The sequence below is a fragment of the Gopherus flavomarginatus genome, chromosome 11 (genome assembly GCF_025201925.1).
Source record: "Gopherus flavomarginatus isolate rGopFla2 chromosome 11, rGopFla2.mat.asm, whole genome shotgun sequence".
In the NCBI taxonomy this organism is placed as follows: Eukaryota; Metazoa; Chordata; order Testudines; family Testudinidae; genus Gopherus; species Gopherus flavomarginatus.
In genome coordinates this window covers 14,583,275-14,597,557 of record NC_066627.1, presented here as the reverse complement: position 1 = coordinate 14,597,557, position 14,283 = coordinate 14,583,275, and the positions used below count along the sequence as shown (strand labels likewise).

General features: G+C 44.6%; 1 protein-coding gene and 1 pseudogene across 1 annotated transcript; both read right to left on the bottom strand.

The window, feature by feature from the left end:
* Positions 1 to 5,075: 5,075 nt before the first annotated feature.
* On the bottom strand, positions 5,076 to 5,648 carry LOC127030843 (olfactory receptor 11H7-like). Its single transcript, XM_050917565.1, has one exon. The coding sequence runs from the start codon at positions 5,646 to 5,648 to the stop codon at positions 5,076 to 5,078; it is 573 nt and encodes a 190-aa protein (XP_050773522.1).
* Positions 5,649 to 9,460: 3,812 nt separating this feature from the next.
* On the bottom strand, positions 9,461 to 13,691 carry LOC127031253 (olfactory receptor 226-like; annotated as a pseudogene).
* Between the last annotated feature and the right edge of the window lie 592 nt (positions 13,692 to 14,283).

The window sequence follows — 14,283 nt, the reverse complement described above, 5'->3', positions numbered from 1 at the left end:
TAAATCTCAGAACAAAGAATGTAGGCCATCCTTATAGGATGGGGAGCACAATCCTGAGAAGCAGTGATTCTGAAAAAGATTTGGCGGGGTGTGGATAATCAGGTGAACAAGAGGTCCCATCACGATGTGGTGGGCAAAAGGGTTAAGACAATTCAGGGATACATAAACAAGGGAATCTCGAGTAGAAATAGAGAGGTTACTTGACCTCTCCATGTGGCACTAGCACAAATGGTGCTGGAATCCTGTGAGCAATTCTGGCATCCAAAATTCAAGAAGGATGTTGATAAATTAGAGAAGGGGTCAGAGAAGAGCCATGAGAATGATAAAAGGATTAGAAAACCTCCCTTGTAGTGATAGACTCAAAGAGCTCAATTTAGTTAGCTTAACAAATAGAAGGTTAAGGGGTGACTTGATTACAGTCTACATGTACCTATATGGGGAACAGACATTTAATGCCGGGCTTTTTAATCTAGACAATTTCAGACTGGAAAAAAATGTGTACTTTTTTAACTGCGACAGTAATTAACCATTGGAACAATTTACCAAGGAGCATGATGGATTCTCCATCATTGGCAATTTTAAAATCAAGAATGGATGTTTTTCAAAAAGATCTGCTCTAGTTATTATTGTGGGGAAAGTCTATGGTCTGTGTTCTACAGGAGGTCAGACTAGATGATCAAAATGGTCCCTTCTGGCCTTGCAATATGTGTATGTATATACTCCACTCCTTTTAAGTTTACCACTGCCCGTGGGTGAAATTATTGTTTGATGCTATTTCATCAGGCCCAAGGCCCAACCTTGTCCATATTCAGAGTTGAATTGGTTTCTATTTAAATTGGTTTAAAACTTATTTAGCAGACCCAGTGTAAAACCATGTATGGATGTTCTTATATGGATTTAAGAGAGGCTAATCTCAGTTAGACTTCTGCTCCTAACTCCTTTAGGTGCCATGGAAAATCTCACCCGACATTGGTTTACAAACACCCCTTCAGTTAAAAATGGTGCAGGCTTTTGTGCAGTCAGTGCCTCACTGAAGCCGGTTTTGATTGGAGCTGGTCAAAAATTTTCCAGTGCAATGTTTTTCCATTGACACTGACACAGTGACACTGAAACTTTCTGTGAGAAAGTGTCAATTCCCATAGAATTTTGTTTTGAAAAAACTGAGAAAAAAAAACTAAAACATTAATCGTTTCATAGATTCTGCGGCCACCTTAACTGAATTGGCTTGTTAGCATTGACCCCTCACTTGGTAAGGCAACTCCCATCTTTTCATGTGCTATAATATATATTCTGCCTACTGTATTTTTCACTCCATGCATCTGATGAAATGGGTTATAGCCCATGAAAGCTATGCCCAAACACATTTGTTAGTCTCTAAGGTGCCACAAGGACTCCTCGTTGTTTTTATTTGTGAGATGTCACCTAAGAACAGACACATCTGATATGCAAATACGTAGTCAATATTCATTACTTTAGCTATAAAGATGACACATAGTTTTAACAAGGATAATCAGATTTGATGGATTATAACTTTTCCATTCAGACCTTACATCAATTTGTGTGTATGTGGTGAAATTGACTTTTACTAATAAAATTCAAATCATTCTGAACCTAAATATAAACTATTATAGCTGTCAGACAGATGCCTAAGATTAGTAGAATGGAAAAAGTTAAGAGGAAAATTGTCTTTTCCTCAACTGAGTAACTTTGTCTAATGCACGCATTTGATATCACTTTGGGTGAAATTCCCCAAGCTGTTAAGACACCCAAATCCTAATGCATCACAATGGAGTAAGGTGCCCAATTCCCTTAGGTCCTTTTGAAAATTCCATCCCTTGTGCAGAGACAGCACAATTCCAATTATTATTATTGCTATATGACAATAGGTGTATGAACATAGGCCAATTTCTGATAATCATCAATACTCACAAACTTGGCAACAATAAGACTATAAAAGTAAACTATTGTTGTAATATGAGGCCAATTTATTAATAATAAAGACAATAGGCTTATGTTTGTATTGTGATTATTCCCCTTGCTTTCACCTAGTGTATTAAGTAGGCATGCTAACAGAGATTCATCTCTCTGCTGTCTTTTGTTAGTTGGGAACCAAGCTGTGAAAGAATAAAATCAAAAGCCAATGTTTTTTCTGGATGTTTCATTATGTGAAGGATATTCTTGGCCCTAAGCCCAGTCAGTGCACTGGGTCTACAGGGACTTGTTTGAGCCTAGTTAATAATTGCCTTCTTGCTAATTATGGTAGGAAGCCACATCAAGGAAGGATGTAGCTGTGCATGTCCTGTGAGGTCTAATTAGACTAGATGAATGGGGTTCTTACCAGCTGGGCATCCCACAGACAAAGCTGGGAGCATCTTTGATGTCTCTGTAACTGCAATGACTGATACTCCCTTCGCTTGTCATTTCACATCTTATAAACCTCTCACTCTGGGTCCTGCATCCCTGGCCAGAACTCGTAATTGAATTAAGTATGAAACCACCATCCCTTTGTGCACTGCCTGCTATTTGATTCGAGCTGGGTCTTTCACCATGTTTTCAATGTACACAAGTACCGGGAAAGCCCCTTGAGAAGCTCTGCAACTGATCTAGCGGCTGAGAATTGCTGGGCAGGAATGGTCACTGGGAAAATCACTGGGATTGTGGCAGATTGAGCCAAACAGCTATATTTTATTATAATTTATTGTTTGTATCATGGCAGCTGCAGCTGCAGCTCACCTCAGGACTTCGTAATGGCTTGGGAAACTTGAGGCTAACAAGTGCAATTTACAGAAGCACCTATTTGATTTAGGAGCATAAGGCCCAGATTTAAAGGCATGCAAGTTGGAGTTAGGGGCTTGGGCACTTTTGAATATCCCTCTGGACACCCAGCTGCTTTTTCAGGCACCTAAATACCTCTATGGGCCTCATAGTTTAATAAACTTTAAGGCCAGAAGGGACCATCATGATCATCTGGTCTGACCTCCTTCACATTGCAGGCCACAGAACCTCACCCATGCACTCCTCTCAAAGACCCCTAACCTCCAGCTGAGTTACTTAAGACCTCGAATAATGATTTAAAGGCTTCAAGTTCCAGAGAATTTACCATTTACACTAGTTTAAACCAGCAAGTGACCCGTGCGCCATGATGCAGAAAAAAGTGGAAACCCCCAGGGTCTCTGCCAGTTTGACCTGGTGAAAATTCCTTCCTGACCCCAAATAAGGTGGTCAGTTAGGTTTTTTGCCCCAACTGCTCCCCTTGAAACGCTGTTCCAGAACTTCACTCCTCTGACGGTTAGAAACCTTCGTCTAATTTCTAGTGTAAACTTGTTGATAACCAGTTAATATCCATTTGTTCTTGTGTCCACATTGGCACTTAACTTAAATAACTCCTTTCCCCCCTAGTATTTATCCCTCTGATGTATTTATAGAGAACAATCATATCTCCCCTCAGTCGTCTTTCTGTTTGGCTAAACAAGCCAAGCTCTTTGAGTCTCCTCTCACAAAGTAGGCTTTCCATTCCTCACATCATCCTAGTAGCCCTTCTCTGCACCTGTTCCAGTTTGAATTCATCTTTCCCAACATGGGAGACCAGAATCGCTCAGTATTCCAGATGAGGTTTGATCAGTGCCTTGTATAATATACTAACACTTTCCTGTCTTTACTGGAAATCTCTCTCCTGATGCATCCTAGGACTGCATTAGCCTTTTTTCACAGCTGCATCACATTGGTGAATTTTTTGACCAAAACTTGGGTTTCTGTCATTAGCAGCTGCTCAAATGCAAAGATGGGCATAGTTACTTTCAGCTCATTACTATGCTATTCAGTTTCCAAAAGGGACTCAGCACAGCAATGCTGATGGACTGTTGCATCTGCCATGTCCAAGTTCTCATCAACCCGAAGAAAGTTCAGACAAAGTGTTCAATCTGAACTTGATGGAAATTTTACCCATCACTAGCACAGACATTGACAAAGAAATGTCTCAGTATGATGCACTTTCTTTTGTGAAGAGAGTGGTATTACAGGGTACAGTGTGGGAGCCAAAGAATCCCCAGTTTGCACAATTTGTGTCACATCAGTCTGAATTATCTGTGAATCGTGGTTGCATTTTATGGAGATGTGAATGATCAATCTACAATCCCTCTGTAATGAGGCAGCTGCCCCACTTCCTGAGAATTTAGGCTGCAGCAGGCCAGTGTGCCTGCGTAGATGGGCAGCCAATTGAAGAAGGACTTATTGGGAGCCAATCAGGGCCAGGCTCAGTTCTATAAAAAGGCTGCTCTGGGAGACGAGAGGTAGTCTGTCCCAGGCCTTTGAGAGGGGAAGGTCTGTCTCCAGAGCTGGGAGACTAGCACCTGGGACAGCGCAGTGCTGGGCAGGCCCCAGGGGAGCAGAAGGGAACTCCAGCCCAGTGTCTGCCAGGCTTCAGGCCCTGAGGGGAAGGGCTAGCTGGTGCGAGGTGCTGAAGGGGAAGCGGCCCAGGGGCATGGACAGATGGAGGGAGAGAAGGAGAGTAGGATGGCTGCCACTAGAGTGTCCCTAGGTTGGGACCCAGAGTAGTGGGCGGGCCTGGGTCCCCCACCTCTTCTCCCTTGCCTTACACCTAGCTGATGGGAGTGGCCATCTAGGGCTGCACCAACCCCCTGCCAAGAGGGCTGTGACTTTGGGGGTGCAGTTGCCCTCATTGGCTGGGGAACAGAGAGACAGCTGATTGACACCTCCCCGGAAGGGAGTGTGGATGGACTAAGGGGCACTGCCAGAGGGCAGTGATCCAGAATAGGACGCCATGAGCTGGAGAGTGATGTGGGCTCAGATGCCAACCAAGGGTGAGACAATAGGCGGGACACAACCAAGAGAGGGCGCTCCACTGGACTGAGCTAATTCCCAAGGACAACCAGCAGGAGGCACTGTGGTGGTGAGTCCCAACACCATTACACCCTCCAATCTCAGGTTTTGGAAGCTCTGCAAGAAGGACATTTTGGCACTGTATGAATGAAGGCCATCCAGAGTCATGTCTCATGATGAGAGATCTATGAAGATATTGAGAGGAAGGTGAAGTGCTGTATTACATGTCAACACATTCAGCATGATGCTAGCCTCAGCAAGGGCCCCGCATCGCAGAAGTAGTGTTGGATTTCCTCAGGCTCACAGAATGAGAGCTGGGAGATGAAGATAATGGGCAGCAAGGAGGCTAGGAAGCCACCCAGCAAGACCACCCCTATCAGTCGGGTGCAGATCGACATGGTCATGATGGCCGGGTACCGCAGTGGGTGACAGATGGCCAGGTAGCGGTTGTAGGCCATGATGGCCAGGAGGAAACACTGGGTGGAGTCCAGGGTGAAGAAAAGGTAGAGCTGGGCTATGCAGCCAGCCACAGAGATAGTGCTTCTAACTTCCGCTAAGCTCCCCAGCATCTTGGGCGCAGTGGAGGTGGTAAATAAGATCTCCAGAAAGGAGAAGCTGCACAGGAAATAATACATGGGGCGGTGCAGGTGTTGATTGCCCTTCACCACTGAAATAATGACCAGATTGGCAGTCACTGTCAGGACATAGGTAGCCAGGATCAAGATGAAGAACAAAGCCTGGAGATGTGGCATGCTGGAGAAGCCCAGGATGATGAAGACCTTTACCACGCTACGGTTGTTGGCTTCCATGTCCTCATCCTTTCACAGCTGTGGAGATAAGGGTGGAAAGGATGGGAAAGAGGGAGAAGGTGAGGGAGCTACAGAGGGGGAACAAAGGAAATGAAGATGAAAAAAGAAAAGGAAGCACTAATAGAAAAAAAGAAAGGCAGAAGAGGGAGGAGGAGGAAGTGAAGGAATGGGAGGAAGGAGGAGATAGAGAAGGGAAATAAGCAGTATAAGAAGAAGCCAAAGGCAGAAAAGATCATAAAACAGAGGAAAAGGAGGTTTAAGAGCAATGAATTGCGATATAAGATCAGGAAATACCTCCACTGGAACATGCAACTTTCTCTTACCAAATATGAAGCATATTTAATGCTGAGATTTTCAAAGAAGCCTAAGGGAGTTAGGGACTGATTTCAATGAGTGTTTAGGGATGGAGAGTAGGCTAATGTGGTAGGTTTATGGATATTTGTGGGGAGCTCCTCCCAGCATGAGGGGCAGCAAGGGGGGAAGAATGAAAATGTAACAAGTGGGTTATGGAGGCAGGCATGGTGGGCCAATCAGAGGAGGGAGTCAACCTCCTGACAGTGAATGAGAGATGATCAGTTCGGTGGAGAGAGGCCACAGAGGGCCTTGAAAACGGAGACTTATGTTTGATGTGTGAGAGCTACTCTGGATTGATATTGGCATGAGCGAGCAAGCTCCCAAAATGCTAATTGTGTTGTTAGCCCTTTGCCACCAAAGGAGTGGCCAGAAGTGCAGCAGTTCAGTTCATGTAATCAGGCTGGGAAGGACTGGATTTTTATTGTTTCGTTAAATGTCTGTTTTACTGTATACACACACAAACTGACCTACAGATATCTAAATTGACAATAATCGCAATTTAGAGATCAGCGAAGTAAGAAAAATGCTGCTTGAAGACTTATTTGTGTTTGATTGAAAGATATTTACTTTCTATATTTTGACGTGTTGACAAGGAGTGTTTTAACAGTTATACAATTTTTGAATCTCTGCATCTACTGTCAATAAAAAATTATTGTGGGTCCCACCATAATGTCAAACCAGAAGGGATCCTGAGATGTCATCTACTCATGTCCACTGAGGCAGGAGCAAACAAACATAGACCATCCCTGACAGGTGTTTGTCCAAGTGATGGAGATTCCACAACCTCGTTTGGAATCCTGTTCCAGAGCTTCACTACCCTTATAGTCAGAATGTTTTCTTCCTATCTAACCTAAGTTTCCCCTCTTGCAGTGAAAAGCCCCCTGCAACTGAATATTTAAACCAATGCAAAAATTAAAAAATGCTCAAACATTATATATGTGCACAGCTGTGGATATCTGAATTGATGAATATAAAAAATAAACATGCAGGCTTAAATGCTTTCAAGCCTACATATAGGCCACTTGTCAATGATGAGCACTCGTGGTTGTGTGTCCTTAGCTAGGTCACTTTCCTGGTCTGTGCCTCAGTTTACCCAGCTGTGCAATGGATATAAAGTCATTTACCATCACGGGGAGGGGGCTGAATAAATTGCAGACTCTTGGCTTTACAAGGCACAGCTGTGATGGGCCAGTATTACTTAAATATGCCTGATCAACACCTGTGCTAGAAAGCAATGCACCAGCTTAGCGTATGGGAAGGCAGATTTCCTTTTCAGACAGTGCTCAGATGTGCCCCCTAGTCTTCTGCTTTGGAGGGTCTCCATGCACTTCCCTCCTGAACAAGCTGCTGAGTTTCACCTGGAAAGGAATAGACATGAGGGTGAGGTCACGGCCCTCCCCAAGTTCCAAAATGTGGGTTATCTAGTGCCCCTGGTGGTGTGGAGGTCTCCTGTGTACTCCCTACTATGTACTACCTGTGGGCCAGCCCTAATTTAAAAAAAAACACAGTGGCTATGCAGGCTTCACTCTGATTAATTCAAAGAGCTGAACAGGAGGTGAAGATTTTCCCTCAGAAAAATTTTGATGACAAGTTTTTATTTACCATGATTTAGTTCAGTTTTGAAAATCCTTAGCCTTGAGACAGCCACTGCAAAACCTGGTCACCAGACTACCTCAGGGAGGGCTATCTGCAGTAGTGTAATATCTCGTCTGAATTAGGAGTGTATATGTTCGTGGGTGGGGGCATCCACCATGGTCTGAATTAGAGCTCAGTCAATATCAGAATTTCTGGCCTACCCGGAAAACATTTGTGGAGGACTCCTGTTTCATACTGAGAAAGTGGGATGATCTGTGAGTTATCTTAAGTGCCTATATACAAATGCAAGAAGCATGGGAAACAAGCAGGGAGAACTGGAAGTCCTGGCACAGTCAAGGAACTATGATGTGATTGGAATAACAGAGACTTGGTGGGATAACTCACATGACTGGAGCACTGTAATGGATGGATCTAAAGTGTTCAAGAAAGACAGGCAGGGCAGAAAAGGTGAGGGAGTTCCATTGTTCGTAAGAGAGCAGTATGACTGCTCAGAGCTCTGGTATGAAACTGCATCAAAACCTAAGAGTCTTTGGATTAAGTTTAGAAATGTGAGCAACAAAGGTGATGTTGTAGGGGAAGTCTGCTATAGACCACCAGACCAGGGGGATGAGGTGGACAAGGCTTTCTTCCAGCAACTAGCAGAACTTACTAGATCGCAGGCCCTGGTCCTCATGGGAGACTTTAATCACCCTGATATCGGCTGGGAGAGCAATACAGTGGTGCACAGACAATCCAGGAAGTTTTTGGAAAGTGTAGGGGACAATTTCCTCATACAAGTGTTGGAGGAACCAACTAAGGACAGAACTCTTCTTGACCTGCTGCTCACAAATGGGGAAGAATTAGTAGGGGAAACAAAAGTGGATGGGAACCTGGGAGGCAGTGACCATGATATGGTCGAGTTCAGGATCCTGACACAAGGAAGAAAGGAAAGCAGCATAATACAGACCCTGGACTTCAGAAAAGCAGACTTTGTCTCCTTCAGGGAACTGATGGGCAGGATCCCCTGAGAGAATAACATGAGGGGGAAAGGAGTCCAGGAGAGCTGGCTCTATTTTAAATAATCCTTATTGAGGTTGCAGGAAGAAACCATCCCAACATGTAGAAAAAATAGTAAATATGGCAGTTGACCAGCTTGGCTTAACAGTGAAATCCTTGCTGATCTTAAACACAAAAAAGAAGCTTACAAGAAGTGAAAGATTGGACAAACGACCAGGGAGGAGTATAAAAATATTGCTCAAGCATGCAGGAGTGAAATTAGGAAGGCCAAATCGCACTTGGAGTTGCAGCTAGGAAGAAATGTTAAGAGTAACAAGAAGGGTTTCTTCAGGTATGTTAGCAACAAGAAGAAAGTCAAGGAAAGTGTGGGCCCCTTACTGAATGAGGGAGGCAACCTAGTGAGAGAGGATGTGGAAAAGGCTCATGTACTCAATGCTTTTTTTGCCTCTGTCTTCACGAACAAGGTCAGCTCCCAGACTACTGCACTGGGCAGCACAGCATGGGGAGGAGATGACCAGCCCTCTGTGGAGAAAGAAATGGTTCAGGACTTTTTAGAAAAGCTGGATGAACACATATCCATGGGGCTGGATGCACTGCATCTGAGAGTGCTAAAGGAGTTGGCAGATGTGATTGCAGAGCCATTGTCCATTATCTTTGAAAACTCATGGCAATCGGGGGAGGTCCTGGATGACTGGAAAAAGTCTAATCTAGTGACCATTTTTAAAAAAGGGAAGGAAGAGGATCTGGGTAACAACAGGTCAGTCGGCCTCACCTCAGTCTCTGGAAAAATCATGGAGCAGGTCCTCAAGGAATAAATTCTGAAGCACTTAGAGGAGAGGAAAGTGATCAGGAACAGTCAGCATGGATTCACCAAGGGCAAGTCATGCCTGACTAACTTAATTGCCTTCTATGAGGAGATAACTGGGTCTGTGGATGAGGGGAAAGCATTGGATGTGACTTTATTGACTTTAGGAAAGCTTTTGATACGGTCTCCCACAGTATTCTTGCCTGCAAGTTAAAGAAGTATGGGTTGGATGAATGGATTATAATATAAGATGGATAGAAAGCTGCCTAGATCGTCGGGCTCAACAGGTAGTGATCAATGGCTCCATGTCTAGTTGGCAGCCAGTATCAAACGGAGTGCCTCAAGGATTGGTCCTGGGGCTGGTTTTGTTCAATATCTTCATTAATAATCTGGAGGATAGCATGGACTGCACTCTCAGCAAGTTTGCAGATGACACTAAACTGGGAAGAATTGTAGATACGCTGGAGGTAGGGATAGGATACAGAGGGGCCTAGACAAATTAGACAATTGGGCCAAAAGAAACCTGATGAGGTTCAACAAGGACAAGTGCAGAGTCCTTCACTTTGGACAGAAGAATCACATGCACTGCTACAGACTAGAGACCGAATGGCAGCAGTTCTGCAGAAAAGGATCTAGGGGTTGCAGTGGACGAGAAGTTGGATATGAGTCAACAGTGGCCTTTGTTGCCAAGAAGGTTAATATCATTTTGGGCTGTATAAGTAGAGGCATTGCCAGCAGATTGAGGGATGTGATCATTCCCCTCAGTTCGACATTGTTGAGGCCTCATCTGGAGTACTGTGTCTAGTTTTAGGCCCCACAGTACAAGAATGATGTGGAAAAAGTGGAAAGAGTCCAGCGGAGGGCAACAAAAATGATTAAGGGGCTGGAGCACATGACTTATGAAGAGAGGCTGAGGGAACTGGGACTGTTTAGTCTGCAAAAGAGAAGAATGAGGGGGGATTTGATAGCTGCTTTCAACTACCTGAAAAGAGGTTCCAAAGAGGATGGTTCTAGACTGTTCTTAGTGGTACCAGATGATAGAACAAGGAGTAATGGTCTCAAGCTGCAATGGGGGAGGTTTAGATTGGATATTAGGAAAATCTTTTTCACTAGGAGGGTGGTGAAGCACTGGAATGGGTTACCTAGAGAGGTGGTGGAATATCCTCTCTTAGAGGTTTTTAAAAGTCAGGCTTAACAAAGACCTGGCTGGGATGATTTAGTTGGGAATTGATCCTGCTTTGAGGAGCGGGGTGAATGATTCATATTTTTTGTGAACTGAAAAATGCAGGAAAAAAAATCAGTTTGGGAAATGGTGAAATGGTCTTTGGGTCAGTTGGACAATAACCTACAGCCTCGAGTCGTTACTTCATGCTTCGTGACTGGCAGGGCTAGCTCTAGGTTTTTTGCTGCCCCAAGCAAATAAATGTTTGGCTGCCCCCTGACCTAGCCCTGGGCTCTCCCCCCACATCCACACCCCTGCTACCCCAGCGCTGGGCTTCCCCCTTTCCCCTACCCAGTGCCCTCCCGCCATCCCCCTGCCACCCCAGCCCTGGGCTCTCCCCACAACCTGCACCCTCCTGGGTCACTGGTAATCACTCCCAGGGCAGGTCGTTCAGCAGGAATTTTGGATGTGCACAGAACACAGACAGGATTGGTTCCTATATGGTTACAGAACTGCAGTAAAGTGGAACAATTTTCAGCTTGTGTGATTGGAGAATATCTGGATGCATATTATAAGACTTTCCTACATAAATGAGGAAAAGTTGAGATGCCTTTATTATTCTTTTGTTCCACTCTGTCTTTCAATGGGGAATTTGCAATGCAATATCACTGTCCTTCTTTTAAATAAATTTTTTTAAAAAAGGGCTATGGCTGTTGAAAATAGCAATTCCAGTCCTAATAACCACTGGGAAGCATTTCTTGCTCAATTTTCTCCTACTTTTTCTACAGCAAATTACAGTGGATCAGTATATTGATTTGGGAGAAATGAAGTAACAGCTGCCCAAACTGAGCTTGAGCACTCCTGAATTTTGAAGTGTTCAGATCTGGAAGGCAGGTGCTAGATTTCCTTTCTGAATATTAGCCATATCTGGAAAGGAAAAGTCAATTTCTGTTTCCAAGACTCAGAAGTGGAAATCCTCCTACGTGCCTAGTAGTGCATCTAAAGCTGCCCAAGTCCAGAACCTTCCCTCCCTTACTTTTCATTTCAAATTGTAGTGGGATCCACGTACCTCCCTTGCTAGCCTTCAAATAGAGAGGGGCACTGTCCATTTAGTCCACCCAATACCTTCTTTGGGGACTGCAAGGTAAGGTCACTCCAGTATACCTAATCCAGTCTGGAGATGCCTTCTGAAGGTGATATCTGGGGCAAAGCAGCCTACTCTTTGGGCACACTTGTCCCCATTCACAGAACCACCCCTTTCGACTCACAGCAAGCTGCAACATGGATCAGCTACATCACTCCCTCCTCCTCCCTTTCCTGGTCATAGCTACCAAGGGATTGCTGGGAAATGTAGTTCTTTCCTTGATCCAGAGCTGGCTCTATAGGCAGGTAGCTAAGCAAGGAACTACAGCTCCCAGGGTCCCGTGGGTTCTCAGCTCCCATGCTGGATCTCCAGCTGGTCCTTGGCTCTGCGTCTGCAGAGTTGTGAGAGGGGAGGAAGTGAATAAAAAAAAAAAAGGATGGCCAAAATGCTGCCCCCTGGAAATGTGCCGCCCTAAGCACCTGCTTGTTTTGCTAGTGCATCGAGCTGGCCCTGGGGACTGGATTACATCTCCCATGATGCATCCCACTGGTCTGGAGATGTAATTCAGCTGAGAAGCCTGGTCCATAGAGAAGAATTATGACTGAAAGACCCAAGCTACAACTACCATGAGGCACCGTTAGACCTGAGGCAGATGGTGTGTCATATCAAAAGGCAAGTATTTTAAAGGTATTAAGACAACTAATGAAATTTTCAAAAGCATCTATGTGCCCGATTCACAGTAATTTCAATGGATTTTGAAAATACCATTAGTCACCTTTAAAAATCTGGCCCACCAGACATGAAACAAATAATTTCAGTTCAGTTCAACAAACCATTATATTTCAGTGCAGGTTAAATTTTACTGAATTAGTACTGAGTTAAACAATGGGCATTAGACACCTAATTACCTTAGCCCCTCTTTGAAATCCCAGACCACCCTAGCCCTCAAGAATGATATAATAGGCCCATTAAAAGGAATTCACGTGGTCTGAGGTAAGTCTAGTAGACAAAAATCATTCTGACCTCTGGAACTCACTGCCACCAGATATTAGTGAGTTAAAGAATGGAAATCCCTTAGGCTATATTGGAAAGTCCCAGACAAGGTATCTAGGAGAAGACTTTTCTGCCATGCACCATTTTCCTCAGGGTGTCCTTGAACTCCTTGTTACTCAGGCAATAGATGACTGGGTTGAGGAGGGGCGTCAGAACTGTGTAAATGACGGACACCAGCTTGTTGGAGTCAAAGGAACTTATGGCTCAAGGTCTGGCATACATGAAGAGAGAGGAGGCATAGAAGATGGTGACCACCAGCAAGTGGGAGGCACTTGTAGAAAAGGCCTTGTGACGCCCCTTGGCTGAGTGGATGCGCACAACCGTAGAGATGATGCAGATGTAAGAGGCCACAGTAACAGAGAGAGGCCTCAGGAGAATGAGCAGGGCCAGCAGAAAGTCCATAAGTGCTGCCAGTGACATGTCAGTGCAGGCCAGGTTGAGCAGTGGTGACACATCACAGAAGAAGTGGTTGATGATGTTAACCCCTCAGAAGGTCAGGCGCGAGATGAAGAGGACCTTCCACATGGAGATGAGAAAGCCACTCAGCCAGGACCCAGCCACCAGGCAGATGCAGAGAGTCTGGCTCATGATGGCTGAGTAGTGCAGCGGGTTGCAGATGGCCACATAGCGGTCACAGGACATTACGGCCAGGAGGACACACTCAGTGCAGGCCAAGGCCAGAAAGAAGTAGAGGTGGGCCATGCACCCAACAAAGGAGATGCCTTTCCTTTTTGTTACAAAGCTCAATAACATCTTGGGCACCGTGACTGAGACGTACCAGATCTCCAGGAAAGAGAGATTCCCCAGGAAGAGGTACATGGGCTTGTGGAGTGAGACGTTGGCCCAGATTAGCATGATGGTCACCATATTCTCTATCACAGTCAGTGCGTAGGCCAGAAGGAATACCAAGAAGAGCAGGAGCTGCAGCTCCAGGATGCCAGGGAAACGCACCAGAATGAACTTGGTCACATGACTTTGGTTGTCCCAGTGCATGCTGGAGGTCTTGGCACTGTTGTTATTCAATCTGGAGGAGAGACAGAGGTGTTGGAAATGTGACTGCATGTCAACACAGTATTGATGGCTTTGTCACAGGCACTGGGACATGAAAAGCCATACTAATAATTAGAGCTGGTCAGGATTGAATAATACTAACATTATTAATACAAAAAAAATGGACCAGGTTTACAAAGGTATTTAGGCACCTAAAGATATAGATTGGCATGTAGTGGCACACAGATTCACATCAAAAGTGACTGAATTAAGCACCTGAGGCCATATTTTTAAAGATATTTGGATACTTAAAGATGTAGATAGGTACCTAGTGGGATTTTCAAAATCATCTATGTGACTAGCACCACTTAATTTTGAATATCTTTTAAAATCTGGGCCTAGGTGCCTAACTCCCATGGAAATCAATTGGAACTAGACACATAGTTGCTTTTAAAAATCCCAGTGAGTGCTTATTTTTATTTTTAGGTACTTAAACACCTTCGAAAAATATAGTGCAAGGTAAATTGACTGGCCTTTTATTCTATACTGAAATTGTCCATGAATAATTGTCAGCATGTTTCCTTTGTTCGTGACA